The sequence below is a fragment of the Taudactylus pleione genome, unplaced genomic scaffold (assembly GCF_031769625.1).
Source record: "Taudactylus pleione unplaced genomic scaffold, aTauple2 ptg001573l, whole genome shotgun sequence".
In the NCBI taxonomy this organism is placed as follows: Eukaryota; Metazoa; Chordata; class Amphibia; order Anura; family Myobatrachidae; genus Taudactylus; species Taudactylus pleione.
Window position 1 is genome coordinate 3812393 of NW_028285970.1, and position 13875 is coordinate 3826267.

Consider the following 13875-nt stretch of genomic DNA (forward strand, 5'->3'; position numbering starts at 1 on the left):
ACGAAAGTTCGCCCCACTACTCACTGTACACAGCGCCATCTAGCGCCGCCTCCACGCACAGTGCTACATCATGGCTACCACAGGCCATGATTTGTGTATGTTCATTACTTAGCGATAAAAGCAATAGACTAGTGCAGTCCTGGCCAACCTGTGGCTCTCCAGCTGTTGTGAAACTACAAGTCCCAGCATGCCTTGCCACAGGACTTGTAGTTTCACAACAGCTGGAGAGCCACAGGTTGGCCAGGCCTGGACTAGTGTATGCACAGCTGTAGCTTGGGCAATGTGCATAGGAGCTCTGCGAGTTACTCCTTGGGAAGGTATATTCTTTTGTATTTGTACCTGGAAGTGACATGCAGTGAGGGCGAAGGGCGGTTCCCTAGCCCCAAAGTACACTATAAAAAAGATTGTCCGTTCGCCACAAGATTATATTCCCCTTCTATGCCCACTTGGATGGTAGGGAATGACGTTGGACAGTAACTGATGATGTCAGGGTATAGAACTGAAGAGGATCTAGCTGTAACCTTTACTCCTTGGTGTAAGCAGTATGTCTGAGAAAGCAGACATCAGTAACAAAGCATGTGACAGTGGCTACCATCACAACCCCAGCATTGAGTGGCAAAAATATTGAATTCAGGTTCTGATGGCCGCAGATGGTGCGTACTGCACATTAGCCACTGCGCCGGCATACACAGCTTCAGTACTCACTGCGTGCAATGACAGTTGCAATTTCTGAGTAAGGTCAGACCTGCTGTAATTGTGCATGAGAGGCCAATGCTCCAGATGTATACACAGGTCTGCGAGGTCTTACAGATGTGAGATAGCGGTAGTGATCGTCTCTATGCAGGCTTTGCGATTCCAAACATTAGCATATTTTCACAGCAGAACTACGTGCGTAATTGCAGCTGCGATCGCAATAGCGATCCGTAGTGAATCAGGCCCATGGATAGCCTTAATACCTGGACTGTAATTTTGGAGTTTGGGCATCTCGGTGCTGAATGATACTTACACTGCTAGTGGCAACTTTCTTCCTGGCTCTGTCTATCTTGGACCCCACCCTATGCTCACTCCATATGGTATGATTTTGTGATTTTGGTCCATACATTGCTCCATCACTCTTTTAACCAAGATATGTCCTCCCATTCAAAACTGACCAGGGCTGGGAACTTGGGTGCATTTGTATCAAGCTGATTTTTATAATTAATTAGCACTTCAGATCGCAGTCCCCATTATTGTCAATGGGGACTACAATCTGACCCCTATGTACTAAACTCCAAAAAGTAAAGCTTTTCAGAGTTTAGCCCTGTAGTTTACATCATCTGCAGCTGGTGTAAACTACTGTAAAGGCTCATACACACTTAATGATATTGCTCATGGGGCATATCGTTAAGTGTTATCCCTTGAACTCCCGGGCTCAATGTCGTGAACGACATTGAGCATACACACTGAACGATATAGTTAATATCGTTCAGTGATGTATCCTGCAATATCCCCGAATTTGCTGAATCTGATATCATCAGATTGTCCTGCAAGTTCAGGCGAGGGCAGACATTGTTACCGATATCATGCATACCCACTAGGCGATATTGAATGATAACGATATTGTCCACTTTATCGTAGTGTGTATGAGCCTTACGCCTATGAAGGCTCTAGGGCAGTGTTGGCTAACCTTGACACTCCAGCTGTTGTGGAACTATATATCCCAGCATGCCCTAATAGCAAAACTGTAGCAGTGCATGCTGGGTTATGTAGTTCCATAACAGCTGGGGTGTCAAGGTTAGCCAACACTGCTCTAGCGGCAGGAGAGAGATCTTTTTGATCTCTCCCCTGCAGTTGACACTGTACATGCGCAGTGTCAGCTTCCCCCGGTGAAGTCTTTCACTTCTGTGAAAGACTTCTCCTAAATGCCAGGGGTATACCTTGCAGGGTAGCGGTTACCGCTACCACTGTCCCAGCGAGGTCCCCTTGATACATGGCGAGATGGATACATAATAATCACAGCAGTGCCGCTAATATTAGTACATAGACACCTTAGTAGGTTATTGCCTTATAGATGAAACACTATCATGTTTGGCTGCCCTGTCACCTGCTCTGCCTATAGCAAAACATTTCTGGCTAGCCCCCATAAAATACTCGTTGCCAAACCAGAACACTGTTCCCACTTTTTGTGGTAAATCCAGCTGCTGACCAATACATATATGAGTGACCCGTGATTCAAATCTGTTTTCTCCTAAAATTCTCTGTGAAGAGGGGGGAGCAGTGTTAGAATACGAACATCATGGCTACCATGGACCTGACGTAAGACTTTTAACTATTTTAGCTCCACCTTCCTAGTCTCCTTATATTAGCTACCAAGCCAATCCTTAAGAAAAGGAGTGGGATCCCAGCTACCATCTTTTAGAAGTGGCCATAATTTGAAACTTGGTCAGTGCAGACTTGTCTGTGTGTGAGAGAAAATTATCACCTCCCACTGGCCTAACTCCCACAAAACTCTGGTGCTAATACTGCCGGGTCAGAATGCTTCCTGAGCTGTCTGGACTCATTTACCATCTGTTTTAGACTTATGAATCCTTTCCAAGGAATAATTTTCTCCCCTTACTAGCACACATGAATTATCATAAAGCGACAGATTAGCAGTAAGTGGAAATACCATTATTTATATGCATGATCTTTCATCCGGCTGTTTTGATTCTTCCAGTTCCGGGTCAAGACTGACACATTGAAAGGCTGTCGGATCTCTTATGGTCTGTGACTGTTTAGCGATTCTATCATTACATGGTTAAACAATACTATATTGTGATTTTTGTTTATGGATTTTACCAGTCTGATACTATTCAGTGCTATAAAATATATGATGTTGGACAAGTCCTATGCGATAGCCTGTTTATACCAAGTGCCTGTGTGGGTACTATTCTACACACAGAAAATAACATATATGGGGATTACGTAATAGTGTGTGATCTGGTGACACTACAGGAACTCCTGCAAGTCTTCCTGTATTATTACAGCAGCAATCATTTTAAAGGCAAAACCACCCTATTACATAACCCCCATGGTAGTGGATAAATATTCTATCTATTGAAATACCTGGAAGTGTGTGAAACAGAATAAAAACAATCACTTCCCTTATACCCCTTTTACACCGGAGCTAAAACCCAGGTTACTGCAGGGTTAACCCAGGTAGCTCCTTGGTGTAAAAGGGGAGAGGGTTGGATCGCCGTGTCGAGTGACCTGGCAATCCAACCCAGCTAACTTGCAGGGTTTAACACGGGGGTAAACCGTGAAATACTGCAGTGTGAACGGCGCGCTCCGGGTCACAATGACCTGGAGCGCGCCGCATGCCGGCCGATTGGTCTGGCTTCAATGGCGCTTGGAGATGACATCATCTCCAAGCATCCACTTCAACGCCGGAAAAGCTGGATCTATGCAGACCCGGCTCCGGTGTGAACAGCGCCGACTCGGGAATATCCTGGGTCGGCGCCAGCTAAATTCCGGGTCTGATTCGGATTGGAACCCTGTTCTAACTCCAGGTCAGACCCAGAATTTAGGAGTAAAAGTAGTATTAGTTAGAACAATGGAGAGTTCTTTTCCCTAGGTGTCCTCTTATGCATGCATAAAATTCATAATATTTCAAAACATGAAGAGAAAAAAACATGTCCAATTTGGTGCAATACGTTCTGACAAAATGAATTTTTACCAAACGCCACCATCTGTTAAAACACGTGTAGATAAAAAAAAAAAAGTATGAGATTGGTGGCTTTACCAGATCCCTATTGCTCAGAAGCATGTAGATGTTATATAAGGGTGGAGGCTCCAGAACCTAAGCACGGCTTCGTAGTCTCAGAGTGCTGGTAAAACACTCACTAGTCCTGATAAATGGAATCTCCAGTCACCATATCGCCACGTTTCAAGCCCTTTTTCAAGGTAATGTAACAGGAGTGTGTTGTCTCTTTATACTATGGAAGACAAATACTTCCATGTCAAGGGGTTCATTCTCAATTATGTAACAGTAATACCATAAAAATGTGTATATATACAAAACTGTCAATTCAGATTATTCTCACAATTACTAAATCATTCAAATGTTTATGTAAAAGACATGTTTTTCATATATTCATCTTATATGGTAACCAGACGTGTTCATACTTAAAAAGCTGGATGTGTGTACGATGCACACAGTTCCATTTGTAATGTTCCTCCATTAGCTTGGTATCCCCCTATAAATGTCAGATGATAGCTCACAATCTATTCCGTACATTCAGTAAGCTTAAAAAAAAAAAGTCTGTTCTTTAGACTAGAAAACCTAAAAGCCACTTTATTAAATGACATCCGGTAAGTGGAATGCACATTGAAACCCTGAGGGGAAGCAATCGGGAAGCCGACTGCCTAAATACCGGCAGCCGGCTTCCCGACAGTCATATCCCAGCAAGGGTGAAATGCCGGGCGTCTAGATGCAGACGCCTGCATTTCCCCAACGCCGGGAGACCGGCGCCCGGCATCCTGATTGTAGTGATGCTGGGCGCCGCGAGCGGACAGCCGTGGGGGGGAGGGTTAGGTTTAGGGCTCCTGGGGGGGATTTAGGATTAGGCACCCCCCCGGGAGGGTTAGGCACCCCCGGGGGGGACTTAGGTCTAGGCAGTGGGGAAGGGGGTGGTTAGGCACTTAGAGGGGGGATTAGGGTTAGGCACTTAGAAGGGGGATTAGGGTTAGGCACCCCTAAGGAGGGTTAGGGTTAGGGGGGGTTAGGTTAGTACATACTCACCTATCCACGATCGGGATTTCCAGCGCTGTCGGGCTTCCGCTGCTCGGAACTCTGCTGATGTCGGCCTGCCGCTGACGGGAATCGAACATAGACATACCCATTCCACCCTGAGTACTCCTGGAAGTTACGTTGTCTGCCTCCCACTGGGTTTTTCAAGCGGTGGAGCTCACATCAACCAAATGCGGCTTCAGGATACTGTGGTGTTTGTTAAGCTCTCACGATATTATCCATGCCATGGATCTTATGGAAGACCTCTCTCTTTCCTGCTATGTCCTTTCCGGAAGTTGGAATGTAATTCCTTCCGGTGCCTTAGCCGCATGTGGCCAGGAACCCGCCAGTCTTGGTTCACACATGGAGTTAATTATAATAACAACAACATGAGCAACATATACATGTGTGTGTTTCTTTTGTCTTATTTACCTGAGAACACATTCTCATATATTAACAGGCGAAAAATGGAGGTAGGTGGTGAAGAATATTTTATGGGATTGGTCGTAGAATGTTCTTTACCACCTTCCGCCATGTTTACCGGTTAGGTTAAGGTTTTTATCTCTTTACATGTTTTGAATTATGAATTTTATGCATGCATAAGATGACACCAAGGAAAATAAACTCTCCCATTGTTCTAACTAAGGGAAGTGATTGCTTTCATTCTGTTTCACACACTTCCAGGTTTTCCAATAGATAGAATATTTATCCACTAGCATATCTTTTATTTTCTGTGTGTAATATAGTACCCACCAAGCTAGCACCCTCTATCTCACACTACCTCCCTCTTGTCCTCCTAGCCCCACTCCCAAACCCTCATCTTCCCCCTTCCCACCCACATTTGTGGGGTGCACAACTGTCTATTTTTTACAAAGCAGTGACATATATACCAAAGCTGATATCACAATGGCTGTTTATGATGTAACCCTGTCACATGACCAGCCTACCAAGTAATGACTCACACAACAAAAGGGCTGACATCACAATGGCAGTTATTGATGTAAACCTGCGACATGATCATTCCACTGAAGTGATAATTCAAATTGCATGCATTTCACCACTGAAGTCTTTCTTCCTTTCTATCTAAAATTTTTTTTTATTTAGTAGCATATTAAGAAAATGACTTTGGGTTGGGTTGTACTTGAGCCACACAGGGCCACTACCCAGAAGTCATGGTTCACACGCGGCATTAACTACTGTAAAAACAACATGATGAGCAACATATAAAATGTGTGCCTTTCTTTTTTCTGGATATATTTTCTCAGGTAAGTAACAGGTGAAAAATGGAGGAAGATGGTAAAGAACATTCCATGGGATTGGTCATAGAATAATCTTTACCACCTTTCTTACCTGTTCATGTTTCAAAACATGTGAAGAGATAAAAACATTATGACTTGCCCAACTTCACATTGTATCTGTATCATTTTTATAATTGGTTATGACCAGGGCTTGAAAGGGGCAGCAGTTGAAACCTGTTGAAGAACTTATAAGTGTTATCCCTATCTTACATACTTCCACTATTCAGTGCTATAAGTAATAACGGAAATTGATACTCTATGTGGTGACATTCTAACTTGCAATTGGTCTTGGAATATTTGACATATGGGCAGCAGATGAGTATGGACAGGAATGGTACAGAAGTCGTACAGTAGTACTCATGATTGAGAAGTTGATTGCAGAGAGTAGTTGTGACATCTGCATTTCTTCCGCAGGCCAAATCTAGAGCTCCAAAAGTTAGTTCAGAGTATGAGAAAGGTACCAGGAACTTGGTATTGTCCTGAGTGAAGAAAAGATAGTGTGCAGGTACAAAGGGCATACCTTGTTTGTCTGAATGTATGAAGCAAAGTCATAAACTTGGTAGTAATTTTTTTTTTTTTTTTGCATAGATGATTACATTTTAAAATCATGTAACACTGCTGCTGATTCAGTAAATCCACATACACAATGTTTGATGCATACCCTGTTTACCATATATACACATACATACATACATACATATCCAATATAAACAAGCTGCGGCACTCGGAGATTTATGAAAAAATGTTTTTAGTATAAATTACATAGTAGACACATACCACCAACGTTTCGGGACTCTCCTGTCCCTTTGTCAAGGCATAAACTTGACAAAGGGACAGGAGAGTCCCGAAACGTTGGTGGTATGTGTCTACTATGTAATTTATACTAAAAACATTTTTTCATAAATCTCCGAGTGCCGCAGCTTGTTTGTATTGGATATGTGGATGGCATTTTTCCTGAAGGCACCGGAGTTGGTATATACATTAATATATATATAAAGCAGCAGCACTTGAACAATGTCTTCCTGCTAGGGAAGAGCTTATTCACAGCTGTAGTCATTGTTCTCCGTTAACCAATCAACCTTTTGCTCACAAACACTGGAAAACAGACAAAAATGCTGAGACAAATTTGATGAATCAAGCAGATTTAAGCAATTTACACAGTCATTTTTGTCAGTTTTTCAGTGTTGGGACCGTATCGTCGAATGTCATTTGCCCCCATCCATTACCAGGTTTTCATTCCAACCAGCCAGATTGGACAGATAATTGTACAGTGAATGTCCAGCATTAGACACAAGCAAAGCAGCTGCATTTACAATTTTTTGCACTACTCATGCTCCAGGGGTGAACACACAAGTCTCCAAAGATCTACAGCAGGGATCGAGAACCTCCTGCCCGGGGGCCGTATAAGGCCCACAGAATCATTTGGATTGGCCCTATGAGCTTTTTTTTTATGCTAGCCTCATCTGGCTAGCAGGGTGTCTACAATGGCACACTGCAACCAGAATCTATGCAGCAGTTCCACCTGGAACATCCTTAGGATGCTTCAGATGGTCACACAGCTGCCCTTACAGTTCCCCCGAACATCCTTAGGATGCTCCGGGCATTGCTGTAATCACTGACAATTGTTGCTCTTCCCCCATGTGACGTTAAGCAGAGGGGGCGTGGCCTACACCGGGCCCGCAAATGTTATATATATCAAAATGGCCCTTGGCAGGAAAAAGGTTCCCCACCCCTGATCCACAGGTTATACACAGATCTGTTGCCTGCTGTTTCATGTGTGACTCTGAATTAGGTTGTGTGTCTTCAGTGATTATAACAGTGGAGGAATGTTTGCCCTTCTCTACACAACAGCTATAGCATTTAGGCATCCTGTGCATTTCTAGTTCCAAAAAGTGCAGCATGGAGTCCTTTTCGCTATATTGGACGATCTTGTGATCAGCGATAGATCAAAATGACCATTGTGTACCCCCAATTAATGGCTTGATGATTTGTCCGGTCACATCTACCCATCTGATGTGCTGCAGTATCATACAGAGGACAGATGGTCAACTGTAAATGGAAGAAAAATGATCAGCATATGAAGGTGTTATTGAATGTGTGGTAAAGTTATGGAGTCCTTTATAACATGAGCTAGTGACAGATCAGATGTACTTATAGGCAGATATAATTTCCTGTAAGACAAGACCTTATAGGTGGGGGGGGGGGGGGGGGGGTCACCAATTCAGGCAATTTATTAGATTGACACGTTTAGGTCAGGACAGGATATTTTTAAAATTAGCGACAGTTTTTTTATTTTGTCCACACAATTAGCATTTGGGAAAGATTGACCTAATGAACTATTTATTTCTCAACCTTACCATGTACAATAATTTGTGTCTGCACTAACATTGCTACGCACCGTTACATCAGACAAACATGGGGCACATTGTAAAGGACAGGTAGTGCTGTGTGCCGATTACAGTTACCATCACAAGTTCTCCATTGCATAGACACATTGCTAGACATAGGAGGAGGCATGCATAGTCCCACAAATGTGTGGGGACAGGCCTTAGCAGTGTAGGGTTGTACTCAGGGCATAGGGTTATTGCTTTGTGTACAGTTATAGCATAGAGGAGAGAAGCAGCAGGACTGTAGAGTGTGTATTTACAGGGTTATTACAATTGAGTTATCAATATTTGTGTGTTGTGTCAATGTTTGTGTGTACATTTGAGTTATGTGTGTGTCACGGGGGGGTACACACTTTACAATGTGTGTACCGATCAACGGCACAATACATTGCCCCATCCATACACACGGCATGTTGCAGTGGACAACGGCGCAATGTGAAGTTCAATGCCGCATTTAGCACAGCAGATGGGACGTTGCGCTAAATGACCAGTGGGCACGTGATCGAGTCTACACACTATGAAATCCACACGATATATTGTTCCAATCTGCGACATGCAAAGCAGCTGTTGGGTGGCTGGCAATACTGTGAGGCAATTGGACCCGGGATGGGTACGGGATGCTTGCGGCCAGAATCCCGACGCAGTCATCCCAACATGGTTAGGATACCGACACCTGGCGGTAGGTATCCTAACCCTCTCCCTACCCTAACCCTTCCCAGGGCCTGAACCTAACTTCCCCCTCCCAACACCCTAAGCCTAACCCACCACCCTTAGTGCCTAACCCTCCCCCTAAACTCAGTACTTCCCTTCGGGATTCCGGCGCCGGTATTCTGACTAGTGTTAAACCCATATGCTAACAAAATGATATAATTTCCTCTACAGGTCCTGTCTCCTCTTTTTACCTGCAGTCCGCAGTGTCTTACTTACCATTTTTCAAATAAATACAGTTCACAGCAGCAAAATAAAAAGTCCACATTTCTTTAATTTACAGAGTCAGAGTACAATAAGAAATCAGGCTACAGCAACCAACAAATATTGTATCAAAGTATTGGGCTATATTCTTGTGCCAGAAATCTAAAAACATTTCTGTGCTGTAAGTCCACGACCACGGGAGAACATCAGGTGGGAACACCTAAGAATAATTGTGTATCACTATCAACTTGTAAAACTTATAAGCATGTAACAAACAAATGTAACATGGTAGAGACCAATTTTCCATATAATGATATCAAGTATCTCATCTCAAGCCCTTAACTAGCATTTATCTACATGTAGTGTATGGCTATGCAGAAAGCAAGGACTTGTGTAAAACTATAGGATGCTGTGTTGGCAGAGAACTCTACAGTCCTAAGACTGAGAAGCCAGCATCCGGTCCACAGGATTATGTGTGAAGCAGACTATTATCCAACTGCTGCTGTAATGGCTTCATACATTAACCCATAACATTAAAGACATGAACAAAACTCCAATTAGAAAAGCTTATTAAAGACTTCTCATGATCACGGCAGAATTAATAAAATGTCAAACCCTTCCAAATTTGTCTAATAGTAAAAACAAAAACAGATCCCTCACATGTGCTTTAAGGGTGGTTACTTAACCGAAAACAATAAAACACCTATGACACCCCATGTCAAATGCAATTTTTGATATGCTGTGAGACCAGCACTTGAGGTGAAGGAGTGGTCAATGGAGGATACTCCTAGCTTACAGTAAAATGCAAGTTAATAGAATGGGTGGAAAATAGTAGCATCTGTTTGTGTCTGTCTGCACTAAGTGCAATTGGGTGTGAGGTCTAGGAACCAATGCGTTTCACTGTCATACCAGCTAATCTTGTGTAAAAGCATGATCTCATGTTTGTCAGCTGGTAACTAGCCTAGACCCACTAGAAAACTGCAGGTCCTTCTAATGAACACGCAGACATGGATAGGGTCATGGAGATCATTCATTTATATGTATAGTCAATTTAAAAATCACACATGAACACATTTACATTAAAATTAATGAATAATATGTGTTCTGTGTAGTTTGGGTGTAACTTCTTCAGAATGCAAGGAACCCGATCAGGGATGACATTTAGGATATATGCTAGCATGAAACAATTCTCTCCATGTGCGTGCATAACACTCAGACACAAGTTACTAATTTTGGCTAGTACATACCAGAAGATTTTGAAAAGGCTCTTACTTTCAACAGAACTCAATTATAACACCAACCTGAAATAAAGTAGGTTCTTAAACACGGTCCTCAGGGGAACGAACAGTTCATGTTTTCCAGGAACCAAGCAGATGCACAGCAGTAGTCATTACTCACTGACCTTTTAAAAGAGCCACAGGTAGAGCTAATATTTCACTGTGATTCTGTGAGGAAACCTGGAAAACATGCACTGTTTGGAGTCCTGAGGACAGAGTTTAGGGAGCACAAACAGTGCATGTTTTCCAGGTCTACTCACAGAAAATGTGGTGTCTTTTAAAATGTGTCAGCCAGTAATGAATACACCTGTGCACCAACTAAGAAAAATGGAAACCATGCACTGCTAGTGCTCCCAGATCAATGAGTTTGGGAAACACTGAAATAAAAGTATATACTATATACAAATCCGGTTACATATAAAACTTTCAACGATTTTGTTCTGAGCTGCAAAAGCATTGAGGTAAATAAAAATGAAGAGGGATATTTTTACTTCTTCCGTTTAAAATGGAAATGGTCTTTCAAATCTGCATACAAAATAAAACAGATACATTTCATTTTCCTTACCTGTCACGCTCCAGTCATCCAGGAACCGTTCTGCAAAACAGAGCGGACATTATGTTTTGTCTGTCCACCAGCAGTCCATGGATTAAACCATATAAACATATTGCATCTTTTTGTCATGCTTTGCTTGTACCAGAACTTCAAAAAAATTCCTTATGCCAACCTCCTGACAAGTCCACTCTTAAACAAAGGTTAACAAGCGGATTACACTAGATCACAATCTCAGGCAGAGGGGGACAAAAACAAACCACATACAGTCCAAATTCAAAAGCGTTGGAAAAAAAACTTATAAAAATGTTGCATTTGATGAAATTCATATATTCATATGAAAAGCTAACTCGTTTAAAATCATTAATTTGCTTTACAAAGGTAGACTGGTGTTTATTCAATAGTGTTGGCATAACTCTCTGGAAATAAATAATTTGTTCGAAAAGCGTAATCGCCTATTGAAAAAAAGGCACCATTGTTTCATGTTTAGTTTATGACTATCTGCCAAGCCCATTTCTGGTTGTTCTTCTCCTTGTCTTCTGTAGTTTATAAGCTTTGAAGATCAAGCACTATTCCGGTTTGCGAGCCACAAAGAATATACAATCGTAGTAGTATTTCATCATTGATAAACTATTCACAGTGTATGTAGTGGTCACAGTTTCTCTCTCAGCCTGTAAAGGGAAAGCAATTGTTAGTTCAATGTCATAATGATACCAGGAACTCATTTACAGATATTGGATTGTTAAATAATACACAGATATTTGCAATTCCCATCTATAGCTAAGCACATAGTATATCAGGCATTGGTTTATTATTCAATTAGAAATCGGAATTCCCATCTCTTACTAACCATTTGCCACAACAGACTTATTAGTCTTACTTATTAGTAATAGCAAAGGATAGACAGCGCTCACAGATAGGAACAATTTAATACATATAATTAAAATATTACATAAATATCCATTACAAAATAAAAAAATCAATAAATACAAAATCAAAAAAACAAGATAAAAAAAAAACGTCCGGTCAATGAAAAAATAAATAAATTCCTTCAATTGAGAGTGTAATATGGATGAGGCTTCAATGATGGCTACAACGTAGCTTGTGTTAGTAATCAGGCACAGTTTGGCACATGGTGATTGTTTAGTTGGTTAGTGAAGCATAAACAGCAGTTATATAGCTTAAATCAACTATTCGTCTTAGTCATATAACAAATCATCACTCATCTGAGCAACCATATATACTTTATATCTTATAGCAGAGCTCCAGCAAGTGAACAAATGGATGGTTTGGATATAGATCCTATTAGATGTGCGGTTATTTGTTAGTAGCAGCAAGCATGATTAATGCCAAGAAATACTTCAGACAGCGTTGTAGTAGGACTTATTTAGCCATATACATCACAGGTTTAAATCCACCTCTGTGGAAGTTTTAGGACCAGCCAAATCCAATCCTCAGCTCAAGAAAACGAGCTTGTACTCACAGTTCACCGTTCTCCCGGGAGATGCAAAAAATCTATCTATATTTAAACCAGCTAGTTGTATGATCAAGTGCAGTGTGATCAGATGCAGTCTTTCACTTTACGCGTTTCTCCGCCTCCTTAACGCTCAGCGGCTTCCTCAGAAGTGTATCTGCACTGTCTTACTCACCCGGTTTTTATCACGGGGAGCGGCGCTATGCGCATGCGTCCTGGGTCTCAATCCAAGACTCGTTATGGAAAGAAGTCACATGACATTTTGAAATAGCTTTATGCATATCCTCCACCCGGTTTTTATCATGGGGAATGGCGCTGTGCGCATGCGTCCTGGGTCTCAATCCAAGATTCGTTATGGGAAGAAGCCACATGACCATTTCAGATAGCTTTATGCAAATCTTCCACCCGGACATCATTGGCATGTTAAAATACATATGGGCTTTTTTATTATTACATATTTCTCAATAGAGCTTTGTCAAAAAATGTGTATATATAAATAATAAACTAAAAAAATATTGCTTGCACAAATAACTGTGTTGTTTGCATTTTTCTTTATATTTTTATGTAAACATAATTTGATAGAGACTTAAAATCTCTCTCTATCTATTGTCTTCTATTTCCCTCCCTTCCCCCCAATTTCTGTGGGATATCTTTTTCTCCTCCCCCTTTTTTTTTTCTTTTTTTCTCCCCCTTTTTATTATACGTATAGAATGTATTAGTTTGATATAGATTTATTATGTCGAGATCTATATGCAGATCAATATGACAGGTATATTATTGCTATTGGTTATATGTTTAATAATGATTATATAGAGTAGGTGATTATATAATAGTTTTTGCGGACTATTGATTATTATTTACTGTGGTTGTATTATATGAATTGTAAATTTTCCCTTTCTTAAATAGGTCATTGTATAAAAAAATATTTTTTTAGTTTATTATTTATTTATATATATACATTTTTTATATTTCGTTACTTATTCCTCTTACATCGTATATTCATATATGTAGCTGCGATCTATATATTATACACATATGTCTCTATCTATGTGTGTATATATTTATATTTTTCATTTTTTTATATATATGTATGTGTTTTCAATTAATGTTTATTATTAATATTCAGAGTTTCCTAAGACCTAAGTGCTATTTGACAAAGTTCTATTGAGAAATATGTAATAATAAAAAAGCCCATATGTATTTTAACATGCCAAGGATGTCCGGGTGGAA

General features: G+C 41.0%; 1 protein-coding gene across 2 annotated transcripts in view; it reads right to left on the reverse strand.

The window, feature by feature from the left end:
- Window positions 1-9394: 9394 nt before the first annotated feature.
- The window catches only part of CARNMT1 (carnosine N-methyltransferase 1), a 54087-nt gene continuing 49606 nt past the window's right edge, over window positions 9395-13875 (reverse strand). The window contains exons 8-9 of one of the 2 annotated variants that reach the window (XR_015875824.1): window positions 11187-11842; window positions 9395-9564 (exon numbers count right to left, since the gene is read on the reverse strand). Coding sequence is in view for 1 of the 2 variants with exons in the window: in XM_088464048.1 (XP_088320174.1) it covers window positions 11741-11842 (102 nt within the window). In the remaining variant the exon portion in view is untranslated. Of the gene's footprint in view, window positions 11843-13875 lie in introns of both variants that reach the window. The other variant, XM_088464048.1, reaches the window with a different exon arrangement.